The sequence below is a fragment of the Bos taurus genome, chromosome 27 (genome assembly GCF_002263795.3).
Source record: "Bos taurus isolate L1 Dominette 01449 registration number 42190680 breed Hereford chromosome 27, ARS-UCD2.0, whole genome shotgun sequence".
Taxonomy (NCBI): Eukaryota; Metazoa; Chordata; class Mammalia; order Artiodactyla; family Bovidae; genus Bos; species Bos taurus.
The window spans coordinates 66,590-82,575 of NC_037354.1; the positions used below are offsets into that span (position 1 = coordinate 66,590).

The window sequence follows — 15,986 nt, forward strand, 5'->3', positions numbered from 1 at the left end:
ACAGTGAGAGTTTACTTCTTCTTTTCTGATCTGAATTCCTTTTATTTCTTTTTCTTCTCTGATTACTATAGCTAGGACTTCCAGAACTATGTTGAATAATAGTGGTGGAAGTGGACACCCTTTTCTTGTTCCTGATCTTAGGGGGAATGCTTTCCGTTTTTCACCGTTGAGAATAATGTTTGCTGTAGACTTATCATATATGCTCTTTACTATGTTGAGGAAGGTTCGTTCTGTGCCCATTTTTGAAGAGTTTTAATCATAAATGGGTGCTAAATTTTGTCAAAGTCTTTCTCTGCATCCATTGAGATGATATGATCTTTTTTTCAATGTGTTAATATGGTGTATCACATTGATTGATTTGCATATATTGAAGAATCCTTGCATTCCTGTTATAAACCCAACTTGATCATGGTGTATGAGCTTTTTGATGTGTTGCTGAATTCTGTTAGCTAAAGTTTTGTTGAGGATCTTTGCATCTCTGTTCATCAGTGATATTGGCCTGGAGTTTTTTTTTATGTTGTCTTTGTCTGGTTTTAGTATCAGGTTGATGGTGGCCTTGTAGTATGAGTTTGGAAGTGTTCCTTCCTCTGCAATTTTTAAAACAGTTTTAGAAGGATAGGTATTAGATGTTCTCTAAATATTTGATAGAATTCTCCTTTGAAGCCATCTGGTCCTGGGCTTTTGTTTTTTGGGAGATTTTTGATTACAGCTTCAATTTCAGTGCTTGCAGTTGGGTTGTTCATAATTTCTATTTCTTCCTAGTTCAGTCTTGGAAGATAGAAGTTTTCTAAAAATCTGTCAATTTCTTCCAGGTTATCCATTTTATTACCATAGTTGTTCATAATAGTCTCATAATCCTTTGTATTTCTGCATTGTCTGAGGTAACCTCTCCTTTTCATTTCTAATTTTGTTGATTTGATTCTTCTCTCTCTTTTTCTTGATGAATCTGGCTAAAGGTTTGTCAATTTTATCTTCTCAAAGAGCCAGCTTTTAGTTTTATTAATCTTTATTATTGTTTCTTTTCATTTCTTTTTCATTTATTTCTGCTTGTATCTTTGTGATTTCTTTCTTTCTACTAATTTCGGGGCTTTTCTTTTTTCTTCAGTTGTTTTAGGTGTAAAGTTAGGTTGTCTATTCCATGTTTTTCTTGTTTCTTGAGGTAGGATTGTATTGTCATAAACTTCCCTCTTAGAGCTGTTTTTGCTGCATCCCATAGGTTTTGAGTTGTCATGTTTTCATTGTCATTCGTTTCTAGGAATTTTTTTGTTTCCCTTTTATCTTCTTCAGTAACCTGTTGGTGGTTTAGAAACATGTTGTTTAATCTCCATATGTTTGTGTTTCTTACAGTTTTTTTTCTTGTAATTGATATCTAGTCTCACAGCATTGTGGTCGGAGAAGATGCTTGATACGATTTCAATTTTCTTAAATTTACTGAGGTTTGATTTGTGACCTAAAATGTGGTCTAGCCTGGAGAATGTTCCATGTGCCCTTGGGAGGAAGGTGTAGTCTTCTGCATTTGGATGGAATGTCCTGAAGATATCAGTGAGATCCATCTCATCTAATGTGTCATTTAAGACTTGTGTTTCCTTATTTATTTTCTGTTTTGATGATCTGTCCATTGGTGTGAGTGGGGTGTTAAAGTCTCTTACTATTATTGTGTTCCTGTCAATTTCTCCTTTTATGTCTGTTAGTGTTTGTCTTATGTATCGAGGTGTTCCTATGTTGGGTGCATAGATATTTATAATTGTTATGTCTTCCTTTTGGACTGATCCCTTGATCATTATGTAGTGTCCTTTCTTATCTCTTGTACTTTTCTTTATTTTAAGGTCTGCTTTGTCTGATATGAGGATTGCTACTCCAGCTTTCTTTTACTTCCCACTTGCATGCAATATATTTTTCCATCCTCTCACTTTCAGTCTATATGTGTCTTTAGGTCTAAAGTGGGTTTCTTGTAGACAGCATATATATGGGTCTTGCTTTTGTATCCATTCAGCCAGTCTGTGTCTTTTGGGTGGAGCATTTAATCCATTTACATTTAAAGTAATTATTGCTATATATGTTCCTATTGCCATTTTCTTAATTGTTTGGGGTTGATTTTTTGGATCTTTTTTCTTCTGTTATATTTCTTGACTGTATAAGTTCTTTTAACATTTGTTGTAAAGCTGGTTTGGTGGTACTGAATTCTCTTAACTTTTGCCTGTCTGAAAAGCTTTTTATTTTTCCATCAATTTTGAATGAGATCCTTGCCAGGTACAGTAATCTTGGTTGTAGATTTTTCCTTTTAGTACTTGAAATATATCCTGCCATTCCCTTCTGGCCTGCAGAGTTTCTGCTGAAAGATAGCTGTTGAGTGTATGGGGTTTCCCTTTTATGTTACTTGTTGCTTCTCCCTTGCTGCTTTGAATATTCTTTCTTTGTGTTTAGTCTTTGTTACTTTGATTAGTGTGTGTCTTGGCGTGTTTCTCCTTGAGTTTATCCTGTATGGGACTCTGTGAGCCTCTTGGACTTGATTGACTATTTCCTTTTCCACGTTGGGGAAGTTTTCAACTATAATCTCTCAAAATTTTTCTCATACCCTTTCTTTTTCTCTCATTCTTCTGGGGCCCCTATAATTTGAATGTTGGTGCATTTGCTGTTGTCCCAGAGGTCTCTGAGACTATGCTCAGTTCTTTTCATTCTTTTAATTCTTCTAGGTCTTTGTTAATTGATTCTTGCATTTTCTCCATTTTGTTTTCAAGGTTTTGATCGTCTTTACTCTCCTTATTCTGAATTGTTTTTCAGGTAGTTTGTCTGTTTCCTCTTCATTTATTTCGAATTCTGTGTTTCCAGTTTGCTTCTTCATTTGTGTAGTATTTCTCTGCCTTTTCATAATTTTTTCTTAACTTGTTGTGTTTGAAGTCTCCGTTTCCCAGGCTTCAAGCAAAGTTGAATTCTTTCCTTAAAGAAGGTTGAATTCTTTCTTTTGGTTTCTGCCCTCCTAAGGCTGGTCCAGTGGTTGTGTAAGCTTTGTGTGGAGTGAGATTTGTGCTGAGTGTTTGTTTGTTTGTTTGCGTTTCCTCTCATGGGTAAGGCTGAGTGAGGTGGTAATCCTGTCTGCTGATGATTGAGTTTGTATTTTTGTTTTGTTTGTTGTTTAGATGAGGCGTCCTGCACAGGGTGCTACTGGTGGTTGGGTGGTGCTGGGTCTTGTGTTCAAGTGGTTTCCTTTTGTGAGTTCTCACTGTTGGATACTCCCTACAGTTAGTTCTCTGGTAGTCTAGGGTCTTGGAGTCAGTGTCCCTACTCCAAAGGTCTGGGACTTGATCTCTGGTCAGAAACAAAGATTCCACAAGTGGTTTGTTATGGCATTAAGTGAGATTAAAACAAATATCCAAAAATGAGAAACCAAAGATGAACCCCAGACAAATGGCAATTACAAAATCAGGCAAATAATAGTTAAAATAATGGAATATACACATATACATATACACCCATGAGCAAAGTCAAAACAGTCCAACAAAAATAAAGCACAGTAGATTAATCCGGCAGACAAAGGAAATAAAAAATTATATTTACCAGTTAAGAACAAAACTAACTAAAGCACAAACTGGAAAACAAAACTAAAGCAATGTGCCAAGTGGGGAATAGAGCAATGAAAACAAAACTAACAAATATGTTGAGAGGAAAGGAAGGAAAGAAAAGAAAGAATGGACATGCAAATTTAAATAGAGATAGATGAAGATTTATGCACATTAAAGATTAATTGCAAGAGGAAAAAAAACAGTAGGAAAAGCAAAGAAAGGGATAAATATACAAAAATACAATAGGTTTTTAAAAAAATTAAAATTATAAAGAGGAGAAAAGAAAAAAATGGAAGAAGAAAGAAAAAAGGAAAACTCTACAGAACTGCAAAAGCCCAATGTAGAGGCAGAGGTTTATAACAACATTAAAAAGTGTGACTGAATATACACATACACATATACACCCATGCTGCTAAGTCACTTCAGTCGTGTCCGACTCTGTGCGACCCCATAGACAGGAGCCCACCAGGCTCCTCCGCCCATGGGATTTTCCAGGCAAGAGTACTGGAGTGGGGTGCCATTGCCTTCTCCATATACACCCATAGGCAAAATCAAAAAAGTCCAACAAAAATAAAGTACAATAGATTGACCCAGTGAACAAAAGAAACCCAAAATTATATCTACCAGAACAAAACTAGCCAAAGCACAAACTGGAAAACAAAACTAAAGCAAAGTGCCACCTGGGGAATAAAGCATTGAAACTAAAACTAACAACCATGTTGAGAGGAAAGGAGAGAAAGAAACAAAGAATAGACATGCAAAGTTAGATAAAGAAGATTTTTATGTGTTAAAGATTAACTGCAAGGGGAAAAGAACCATAGGAAAAGCAAACAAAGGAATAAATATAGAAAAAATAAAAATAGGTTTAAAAAATTTAAAAGAGAGAAAAGAAAAAAAAGAGGAAAACTCCACAGAATTGCAGAAGCCCAATGTAGAGGCAGAGGTTTATAACAGTAAAAAAAATGTGACTAGAAAAAATAAAGCTCAAAAGCTTAATTGGATTTCATAGTGCCAGTAAAATTGACAGCTACAACAGAGCGGGGGGAAAAAAGAAAAAGAATCTACAGAACAAGTCAAAAATAAGAATAATAAATGTTTTTCTTGAGTCATTGCTGTCAGCATCCTTGCCCTCGCTGGGAGTCATAGTCCACTTTACCGCCCTCGGATGCCCTCCAACACTGCTGGTCTCTGGACCTGCTGTGGGGCAGCTCAGATTCTAATCTGGTCCTACTCCTGTGTGTTCTTGCCTCCAGTGTCCACAGCTGTCAGAACTAGTGAGTGTTCTTTTGTGGGAGCTCTCAGTGACCTTTTATTTATTCCATAGAGACAGAGTCTTCCTAGTTGATCGTGTGGATTTAATCTGCAGCTTATGCAGCTGGTGGTAAGGCTTTGGGTCTTCTTCCTTAGCCACACTGCCCCTGGGGTTTAATTGCGGTTTCATTTCCACATATACATGTGGGGCATCCACTGGGGTTTGCTCCCGGGGCTGCCCTGGAGGGCTTGGGTTTGCCCCTGTGAGGGCCAGGTGTGGAGGTGGTGCAGCTGCTTGGGGCGCAGGGGTTCTGGCAGCACCAGGTACTCATGGGAGTTGGCTGCTAGGGCAGCAGGAAGTACAGTGCTCTAGAAGGGTATGGCAACCAGTATTGACCAGTACGCTCCAGTATTCTTGCCTGGAGAACCCCCTCCTCCCTGACAGAGATGCCTGGCAGCCCACAGTTTACAGGGCAGCAAAGAGCTGCACATGACTGAAGCAACCCTGTGGGTGTAGACGTAAGACTTTTTTTTGCCTATGGCAGCTCTGCCCCAGTGCGAGTTGAGCATGAAGGTGGCGCAGCTGCTTGGCTTGCAGGGACCCTGGCAGTGCCAAGTATGCAAGGACACGGACTGCCTCCGCTGCAGAAGTTATGTCCCTGTCAGAGTCTTTTTTCCAGCCTCTTGTAGCTGGCGATCAAAAGGCCAATCTGTAGCTCCGCCTGTTCAGGCACTTAGAGGGCTACCTTGCTTGGGGTCCTTCTCTCTTGTTCGGTGTGTCAGGCACATAGAGGGGCCCTCCTGGCTGAGATCCTACTGTATAGGTTGGCGCCTCTGGCACTTAAAATGGCACCCTGGGTGGGGTCCTACTCTGTAGCGTTCGATGGGCCAGCCTCTCTATTGTGGCATGTGGGGAGAGAGAGGCTATGGTGGTGGCTCCCGTGACTCAGCAGTATCGCCTTGCTTCTGTGGCTGCCTGGCTTTCCTCCCTCACATCCCCGCAATCCATCTCTCTGCAGTCAGTAGCAACCCTCACTCTCGGATTGCCCCACAATCCCTAAACTCCAGCTCCCAGCTGCTGCGCCTTCCAGGGGACCTGTGCCCCTGTCTGGGGTATGTATGGCTGCGGCAAGGACTGTCTAATTCTCATTCCATTTAGGCTGCCACAGATCAGCTGTTTCACTCTCAGCCTTAAATGATTCTCCTCTGACTCAAACAATTGCCCCATGCGGGGATTGGACCCCTGCCTCAGTTCCCCCACCCGCCGAGGGCAGGTCCAGTCCTTCTAACACTCCTGTTTTTCCCGTAGTTCCTTCGTCCTACCGAGTTTTGCGTGGTTCTATATATTCTTTTCCACTGGTCAGGTACTCTTGTCTGCCGTTAGCTGCTGTTCTGCATGCACTTCTGTCTCTAAAGGTGTATTCCTGATGTATCCTTGGAGAGAGATGTACCCCATGTCCACCGACTCCTCTGCCATCTTGTTCTAGGGAAGATTTTTACCTCTTATTTTAAAGAAAGTTCTATTTGAGTCTAGGGTAAATTGAGGACTATCTTGTAATTAAACGTTAAAAAAAAACTTTTAGCTACTATTCTACTGGAGCTTTTTATTTATGTATGTTTTATATATACTTATTTATAGTTTGAAATCTTACTGTAAACTCTGTGTCCTAAATAAATAGTATTAATTACTCTATTAATGGCTGTGCCTGTTTTAATAAAGAGTAATATCTTTGAAGCCAAAACAAAATTAAGTATACATTTTTTGTTTTTTTGCCAACTGTGCAATATCTCATTGTATGACCCACAAGCAGGATATTTGCATTATTTCTTCGACATATCATAATGTTCTCCAAGGACATAAGCATAAATAAGCCACAACTGCTAAATGTAAAAATCCAAATCATTAGGTTCCCAATAAGTAAATGATTCTTGTCTTGTGTTTTTAGGTTTCCAGATTGTGGTGAGCTGTATCCTCGGCTGGTGGACCTGAATTTAGCTGGCGATCCTTCTGAAGGAGCCTCAGTGGCAGTGCAGAGGGACTATGGCTTTTGGTGTCCCCGAGAGTTGAAAATTGATCCTGATCTTGGCTGTTACTTTTTGCAAGTGCGTGATTGTTCACCTCCTTGTCCAAATATGTACTTTAGGAGAGAAGAGCTTTCATTTGCTCTGTATTTCATAGGATTGATTTCAGTCATTTGCCTCTCTGCCACGTTGTTTACTTTTTTAACTTTTTTGATTGATGTGATAAGATTCTGTTATCCTGAAAGACCCATTATAATTTATGCCACTGCTACATGATGCAGTCATTAATTTTCTTTATTGGGTTTTTGCTTGAGGACCGAGTCGCCTGCAGTGCGTCCAGCTCTGCACAGTATCAGGCTTCCACAGTGACCCAAGGATCTCATAAAGCCTGTATCATGCTCCTTATGATACTCTATTTTTTTTTTTACAGCATTTGATGGGTGATTCTTACCATCACGTGGTTCTTGGCAGCTGTGCCAAAGTGGGGTAGTGAAGCTATTGAGAAGAAATTCTTGCTGTTTCATGCCAGTGCATGGGGCATCCCTGGAACGCTGACCATCATCCTTTTAGCGATGAATAAAATTGAAGGTGACACTATCAGTGGCATGTGATTTGTTGGCCTCTACGATGTTGATGCCTTGAGTTATTTTTTTCTTGCACCCTCTGCCTGTATGTGGTAGTTGGGGTTTCACTCCTTTTAGCCGGCATTATATTTAGAATGCGAGTTGAGATTCCGAGAACCAGGATAAACTGGTGAAGTTTATGATCCAGATTGGTGTTTTCAGCACTCTGTATCTCGTACCACTCATGGTTGTAATTGGATGCTACTTTTATGAGTAAGCTTACCACGGCATCTGGGAAGCAACGTGGATACAAGAACGCTGCAGAGAATATCACATTCCATGTCCATATCAGGTAAGGGAAACCTTGTTCTAAATTTCAAAATATTTAACAGTGAAAAGAGCTAATCTTAGCTGTTTTTATTTTTTTAACTCTTCATGAAAAACCTGAACATTAAAATTTTGAAGTGAAGTTAATGAACAAATTTATTGTAGTAAGAATGTCACACACACGTTTCTGTTAACATCTTCCTTTTAAAAGATGACTTTCGTGAGTCCAAGCCATGAGCTTAAAAGCACTTTACTTCTGTTATCACAAAATAGTTGCTTGTGGATTACTTAGAAGTCTGCAGGTTTGAGGGGAAGATGTTGATTAAAAGACAGTGTCTGTGGAAATTTTACTGATACTTAGAACGGGAGTTTTAACAGTTTTGAAAAAAATTAGAATGCATTTGTACAAACAGTTTCATCTTTTAGTTGGTGTTAGTTTTTCTTTTTTGCATACTGAATATTTTGTGATTTACCTTTTAATTTAAAGAGATCAGATAATCATAGAATTTTAGATCTAGAGAGGACTTTAGAGATGGTTTATTCAAGTTCCCTCTGTAATTTAGAGTTCTTAAACATCTATCTCATTTGAGGCTTAGAAATGTTAAGTGACTTGCTCACTTCATTAAAGTACTTATGCATTATAGATAACTTCTGTTTACTTGTCTCTTTCCCCTAATACTGAACTCTTTAAATGCAAGAACATCTTTTTCATATTTTTTCAAAGCATGTTCTATAGGTTAGTAGATGATGGCATTGAGAATGGGAATGTGTAGATTGAGAAGAAAAGACATTTTTAAGAAACGTTCCAATTTTACTGGAAACAAGGAGTGTGTAATTAGCACATAGTCAATTCTCGTAAATACTTGATGACTGAAAATGCCACTTCCTTTTTTATTTTGTGGTATAAATAATTCTACACAAAATTACATTTTAATTATTATAAGTTATATATAATATTATAAATATTAGCTACTGGCTTTTAAAAAACCAACCTATAATTGAGAGACCAGAAAAAATGAATAATTGAAATTTTATTACATTTCTTGATAGAATTGCTTATTAAAAACTCTTAATATGAGTTTTCAGTCCTGAAGCTGAGTTTTCAGTCCTGAAGCTATGTAATCAAATTTTGCCTCTAATGAGAAAGAGATGATTGAATTACATCATGTGCTTCACCATGTAAGGTTTCTACGATTCCAAATATATATTATCTTAGGACTATAAAAAAAAAATAATGTTTGGCTCTGAAATAATGATCTGAAAAATACCAGACCTCAAACATGTAAATTAGTAAATTAGAGTAGTTGGGATGCCACTATTTTCAAAACATTCCTAAAATCTTTTAGCATCTTTAGAACCAGTTTGAGCTATATAAAAACCTGTGCATGTATTCATTTCTTTAAAGTTATAGGTTCTATAAGTGTTTTTTATTTCCAACTTACAGAAATAATGTTGGATTTCCAACATCTTAAAAAGAATAGAAAATGGTATAATAACTAACGTAGTTATTAAGGTATAAAGTCTGGGTCAGGAATCCTGGCTTCATATCTCACTCTAATTATTTACTAGTTTTATAGCTTTAGATCAACTTCACCTCTTTCCACTTCAATTCCTCATCTGTAGAATGAGTAATAGAATCTCATAGTAATAAAAGAGTAATCATGTTAGATAGAAATAGTAGTAGAATCTGTCTCCTAGGACTGTTTTTAGGCATCTACATGCAGTTAGAAGAGTGCCTTCTGTATAATAAGTGCTCGAATGTTCTGTTACTCATTTTTTCATTTTTTGTTGCTGCTGTTAACTGTTATTTACACACAGACATACATACATAAACTTTTTTTTAAACCATTCAGTACCAAACTTTAGCAAATGCCATGTTTAAGTTATTGAGAATATACACGACAGTATGTGTACCACTAACTTGTTCATTTTAACTGCAGTAGAGAGATTTAATGGACAAATATACTTTAATTCATTTACTCATTATTTTGCTGATGGACATAGAGTTCCAAGTGTTTTACTGTTGTAATACCTACCTTCCTTGTACATGACCAAGAATGTTCATGGGGTGTATACCCAAAAGTGTAGTCATGGCATTTTAACATATAGGCATCTTCAACTCAAGTGGTTATTTTAATTTACACTGTCAGTATAGAGTTGGAATTCCCCATTTCTCCCCATCTTGGTGTTCTCAGGCTTTTAAGTTTTTGTCAACCTTTGAAACAATATCTCAAGCCTGTCTTGATGTTTACTTTTATTTCCCTTGTGCCTCGGTGTTTTCATATGTTTACTGGCTGTTTGGAGTTTCTCTTGTGTGATTTGCCTGTTTGTTGCCTTTGTCTTCCGCTCTGTCAGGTTATTTGCCTTTTGTTGTTATTCTTGTTTTAATTCTTCGTCAGTTACTTGCATTGCAGACATCCTGCTCTCTAGCTTATCTTTTCACTTTGTGTTTTCGTTGCCTTTTGTGTTTTAAGAAATGCCTCCCTACCTCTAAAAATCATAAAAATGGTCTGCCGTTTTTTTCCAGCAGTTTTTTAAATTTGATTTTTAAATTCATGGCTCTAATCTCTCGAAACTCATTTTTATCTATGTTATGAGTAACAATTTTAGTTTTTCATATGAATGGTGCTTTTTGCACCATTTATCAAATAGACCATCTGAATAGTAATGCATTGCTGTAATATACAAGTTCCATTTTTAGGCTGTCTTATTTACTGCTCTGTTTGAACAACCTTGTTTCAATCCCACATTTCCTCTACCTTATGCTTCTTCAAAATTATTTTAACTGTTTCTGGCACTCTTCTGTTTGAATTTTAGAATAATTTCTTCATGAGAAACAGTTTGTATTTTGTTGAAATTGTTTTAGGTTTTAAATGAATCCAGGGAAAATTTCTATCTTTGTGATACTGAGTTTTAGTATCTTTTTGTTTCTTTATGTATGTATTCATTAATTTGTTCCTAGGTACTTTACAGTGTTTGTTTCAATTGTGAATGAGATCTTTTCTCTGTTACATTTTTCAGTTGGTTATTGCTGGTCTACAAGAATGCCACTGATTTTTATATATTGACCTTATATTGAGCATCCCTCTGAACTCTTCTGCTAGCTCTAATTGTGTGTAAATTCTCTTATGTATTCTTTGTAGAAATCCTGTTGCTGCAGGCAAGGCCAAGTTCATATCTCACATTCCAGTTCTTATGTTTTATTTAAGATTTTTGTGTCTATACTCATGAGAGATATAGACTGTGATATTAATAGTTTTTCTTTTCTTGCCACGTATTTTTCCTTTTTGGTGTCAAGGATGTAATAACTTCATAAAGTGAGGTCTTTTCCTCGTGTTCTTTGAAACAGTTTTTACAATGAATAGGGACTGTCTCGGAGAAGGCAGTGGCACCCCACTCCAGTGCTCTTGCCTGGAAGGTCCCATGGATGGAGGAGCCTGGTGCCGGGAGCCGGTGAGGCATTCCACTCGTGACAAAGGTCATGAGGAAGGAGGCTCGGCATACGCAAAGGCGGGATCGAGCCTCGGGAGTCTCCCCAGATATTCTCGAGTATCTTCCCCCAAAAAACCAGAGTCTGCCTACTTTATTGCTTTGTGCTCTCACCTCTGACTTTACTGGGGGCTGTCCCCCACCACCATCTCGCTCTCTCTGTCAAAGAGTTAACTTACAGCTCCAATTAATAAAGTTCCTGGGCAATTAGGAGTGTTTAAATCCAAACCCCTCAGATGGCTCTCTAGCTCGCCTGACAAGTTTACCCGGACTCCTACAGCTATGCATACGATTGTTTACAGTCTCCCAGCCTTGAGAGGCACGGGAAGCTTAAGATATTCAAATAGCTTAGAGCCTCTCAGAGAATTAGAAACTGTCAGAATAAGACTAGTAAAGGATTTCATTGATGAGTCAATGCTTGTTGCCAAGTTTTCACATCCCCTGAATTGTATCCTTGAATGTGTATTAATTAATAGTGGGTATGTAGAAAAAATAAGTAGTGGCCTTGGTGTTAGTAACTTTAGACCCTTAAGGTAATAAATTCTTTCCTTTGTTGTAAACCCATTACACATCCACCCTATAGGAATGCAATTTTATCTTTGGAAGATGGCGCCAAACCTTAAAATAATTACTCTTAGAGAAAATAAGTCTTTGTTGATAAGTCCTTGTCAAGAGTCATAAAATGTTAGTATGCCTTCTGGCCAGAAGATGATGTAAATCACCTAAACCATTTGTATACGATAAATTTGCAGGAAAGAAACCCTGGATTTTGATAAGAATCAAAGACTGCTGACTTTGCATCCCCTATTATCCTCTATGTGTAACTTAGGGTATATAAGCCCCTGTTGAAAATAAAGCTACGGGCCTTGCTCACCAGCGCTTGGTCTCCCCATGTCATTCTTTTCACATTCTGGCTGAAGTCTCCATCTGGAGCTCGGAACCCACCATGCTTACTAATTATGCCTGGGCTTCTAAGACCCACTCGAGAAGGTGTCTAGGGTGAGGCACTTTCCGCTATTCAAGAGGGCGCCTTCGGCCTACGTAAGTGGTGCAAACTTCTTGTCTTGAAGTTTTGTTGGTCTCCCGCGTAAACCAAGCTACTCAGCCTCTTTTCTCCACTGAATTTTCCTACTGAGCTATCCTCATTCTATTATTCTTTATATCTCTAATTAGCATATAAATAGTCGCCTAGGCCGTCTCTCCTTTGAATACCCTGGATCAGCTGGGGCTGGACCCCGGCAGCCTGGTAGGCTGCAGTCCATGGAGTCACTAAGAGTCGGTCACTGACTGAGCAACTTCACTTTCACTTTTCACTTTCATGCATTGGAGAAGGAAATGGCAACCCACTCCCGTGTTCTTGCCTGGAGAATCCCAGGGACGGGGGAGCCTGGTGTGCTGCCGTCTCTGGGGTCGCACAGAGTCAGACACAACTGAAGCAACTTAGCAGCAGCAGCAGCAGGGACTGTCTGCTCTTTGAAAGAGTCAGTATTTCATCTTGTAAAAATCCTCTGTCATGGTATCTTTGAAGTAAAGAGAGAAGTTTCATCTTTCCAAACTGAAATTCTGCAGTTCTCCATTCCTCCCTGTCTCCTGGCCTTTGGCAAACATTGTTCTACTTTATTTCTCTATGAATTTGACTGCTCTGGGTACCTCATATTAATGAAACTCAAACACTAGAATTTTAATATTAGTTTTCATTCAGGATTTTACTTCAGAGGAATTTTATACAGACTTGTAAACTGAGCACTAGAGCTATTGAATTCCTATTGAAGTGATATCCATACATAACTGAGTAAGATTTACTGTTACTGAGCATGCCTAAAAGAATGCTTGTCAACTTTTGATGATAATTTCTAATGAGAGGTTTTTAAAATGTATTAAGCAATGATGTTATCCTTGAGGTAGCCTCCTCAGGTGTCTTGGAAAATGTAATATTTGAATATATGTTCACTTGAATATCAGTGCGGTTTCTTTGTAGTCATTCCTCATATTAATGAAACTTTCAAACATTTGAAAAATGTTTCAGGTAGTTGATCACATTGTTTCCAGATACCCAGTTGGGTTTAAAGTAAATTGCATGTATTTCAGTCCCTGATTTGAAGAAAAGTGGGCTTATGTAAAGTATTTTAAAATATTTAAAATGAATGTCCTTGCTGAAAACAGGAATTCACTGCTTGGATTTTAAAATGCTTTACACCAACTATTTTTTGCAAGAACACTTTTTAAAAAATGTGTGTTAAATAATTCTTGAGAAAGTAATATTTAATGCCTGAAAAGAGTTGGTCGTGAAATATAGCTTGAGTTTTCAGAATAATGTTTATTTTACAGTTTAAAATCAGTAAAGTTTATTCCTAGAATATGTTTCATCTTATGTATTATTTAAATAACAGTAATTTTCCAGGTACTTAGTTTTTTGTTTTTTGTTTTTTTTTTTTCTTTTAAAGTATTTACTTCTGTTTATTTAGGGGCTTCTAAGTATTCATATTATTATGTACAGGCTGTAAAATGCTATCAAGGGGCACTTTTGGAGAAATAAAATATACAAGTCATTTTGGCCTGTGCTAAACAGACTAAATAGCCTAAGGGATGAGTTCCGTTTCAGATCAGGTGGTGGTGGTGGAGGTGATCATTTGATAAGTCATGTTGGACTCTTTGTGACGCATGAACTGCAGCACGCCAGTCTTCCCTGTCCTTCACTATCAAAGAACCCTGTCTTTGTCTTTTTGGGCTACTGTTATAAATCCCGTAGACTAGCTGGTAAAGAACAGAAAGTTGTTTCTTGTAGGCCTGGAGGCTGGGGAGTCCCAAGATCACCAGCAGGTGCCACGTCTGGTGAGGCCTGTTTCCTGGTTCCTAGACTGCCTGCTGCTTCTCCCTGTCCTCGCAGCACGGGAGCCCATTCCTTCCTGGCCTGACCTCTCCCAGAGTGCCTGCCTCCTAGGATCATCACCACGTGCGGGGTGAAGTTTGAGGGCCCATAAACTGTCAGCCCATTGCAATCCCTAAGTATACCCTGCATTATTTCAGTCCTTTGAAATAATTTGAGCTTTCCTAATGGCCCAATATATATTCTTTTTGTTATATGTTCCTTGGGCTCTTGAAAATAATATGTATCAGTGGGAATGCAGTGTTCCGTGTGTATCAGTTACATCAGGTTTGTCACTCATGTAATTCAGATTCCGGTAGCCACGTTGAGTAAAGGCAGAAGTAGGTGAAATTACCTGTAATATATTTTATTTTAACACACCCCAAATATTATCATTTCAGTGTGTAATCAACATGATAAAACCTAATGAAATATTTCACGTTCTTTTTTTCATGCTAAGTCTTTAAAATCCAGTGTGTGTTTCAGGCTTGCAGCGCATCTCATTGTAGAGCCAGCCACATTTCAGGTACTTCATGGCTGCAGGTGACTACATACCAGGGGGCCCAGTTCCACGAGAGATGTGTCTTTAACGTCTCCCACTGGGATTATGAACTTGGCTGTTACTCCTTTTCTATTTCTGTCAGTTTTTATATATTGATATTTTGAGGTTATGTTATTAGGTACATTCAAGTTTAGAATCCTCATCTTCTTGCTAGACTGAACTTGTATCAGTATGAGATGCTCCTTTTTATCGCTAGTAATGCTTCTTTCTTTAGACACTATTTGACAGTGATATTTGCCATGTCAGTTTTCTGTCCTTGTTGGCCTGGATATCTTTTACTTTCACCTGTCTAAAATACCTTCCATCTTAACATATACCTCTATGAATAGTATATAGTTTTCATTTTAATCAGTTGGACACTTTATCTTTTAATGACAGTATTGGCTCTGTTTATAATGTTGATATTTCAGTGTGTAGACACCATGTTGCTGTGTGATTTCTGTTTGTCCTACCTAGTCTGTGTTCTTTGCTCTTGCCTTCTTTTAGAAGTATGAAGTGTTTCTCTAGTTCTGTGCTCCTCTGTCAGGTTGTTGGGTGCACATTCGCAGACACAGCGTGTGTTTTACATTCAAGTCTAACTTAGTACTTTTACTGCCTCCCCGACAAGACTGTTTCCACCTTGTCACTGTTATACTTTAAATTGTTTGATATATTTTTGGCGTTAACATCATTGTTTTGTAGAGTTAAGATTTATCCTCAAAGTTACCTCATTGTTGGTCTTGACTTGTTTTTTATATTTCCGTCAGAGACTACTTTTCTTTTTCCCAAAGCACTGCCTTAATATTTTTTTTAGTTCATGTCTGTGGGTGATAAGTTGTCTCATTTCCATTTGCCCTAAAAGTCTCTATTTTGCTTTCCCTTTTGAAGAGTGTTTGTGTTGGGTATAGAATTCCAGGTTGGTGGTTATTTGTTTTTCAGCATTTTACAGATGCCAGTCCATTATCTTCTGATTTCCTTGTTCTTGGAAAGTCAGCTCTCAGTATTGTGCCATTAAAAGCCACACCTTTTTCCCTCTGAGCACTTGAACATTTTCTTCTTGCCTTAGGCACCCGCAGAGCTGCTGAAACCAATGTGTGGTTTTCATTTTTGACTCAATGGTCTGATTCTTGAACCAACTCTTGGCACTGTCCCTGTCAGTCAGTTCAGTCGCTCCGTGTCTGACCCGTTGCAACCCCATGGACTGCAGCACGCCAGGCTTCCCTGTCCATCACCAACTCCCGGAGCTTGCTCAAGCTCATGTCCACTGAGTCGGTGATGCCATCCAACCAGCTCGTCCTCTGTCGTCCCCTTCCCCTCCTGCCTTCAGTCTTCCCCATCATCAGGTTCTTTACCAATGAGTCAGTTCT

The 15,986-nt window shown here is 38.3% G+C and overlaps 1 protein-coding gene across 1 annotated transcript in view; it reads left to right on the plus strand.

The window, feature by feature from the left end:
* The first annotated feature begins 6,920 nt into the window (after positions 1–6,920).
* LOC100848264 (frizzled-3) overlaps positions 6,921–15,986 on the plus strand; it is a 41,262-nt gene continuing 32,196 nt past the window's right edge. Inside the window, 4 exon segments of the mRNA XM_059882314.1 lie at positions 6,921–7,095; positions 7,098–7,493; positions 7,496–7,567; positions 7,570–7,748. Of these exon segments, the coding sequence (XP_059738297.1) occupies positions 6,945–7,095; positions 7,098–7,493; positions 7,496–7,567; positions 7,570–7,748 (798 nt within the window). The 5' untranslated portion in view covers positions 6,921–6,944.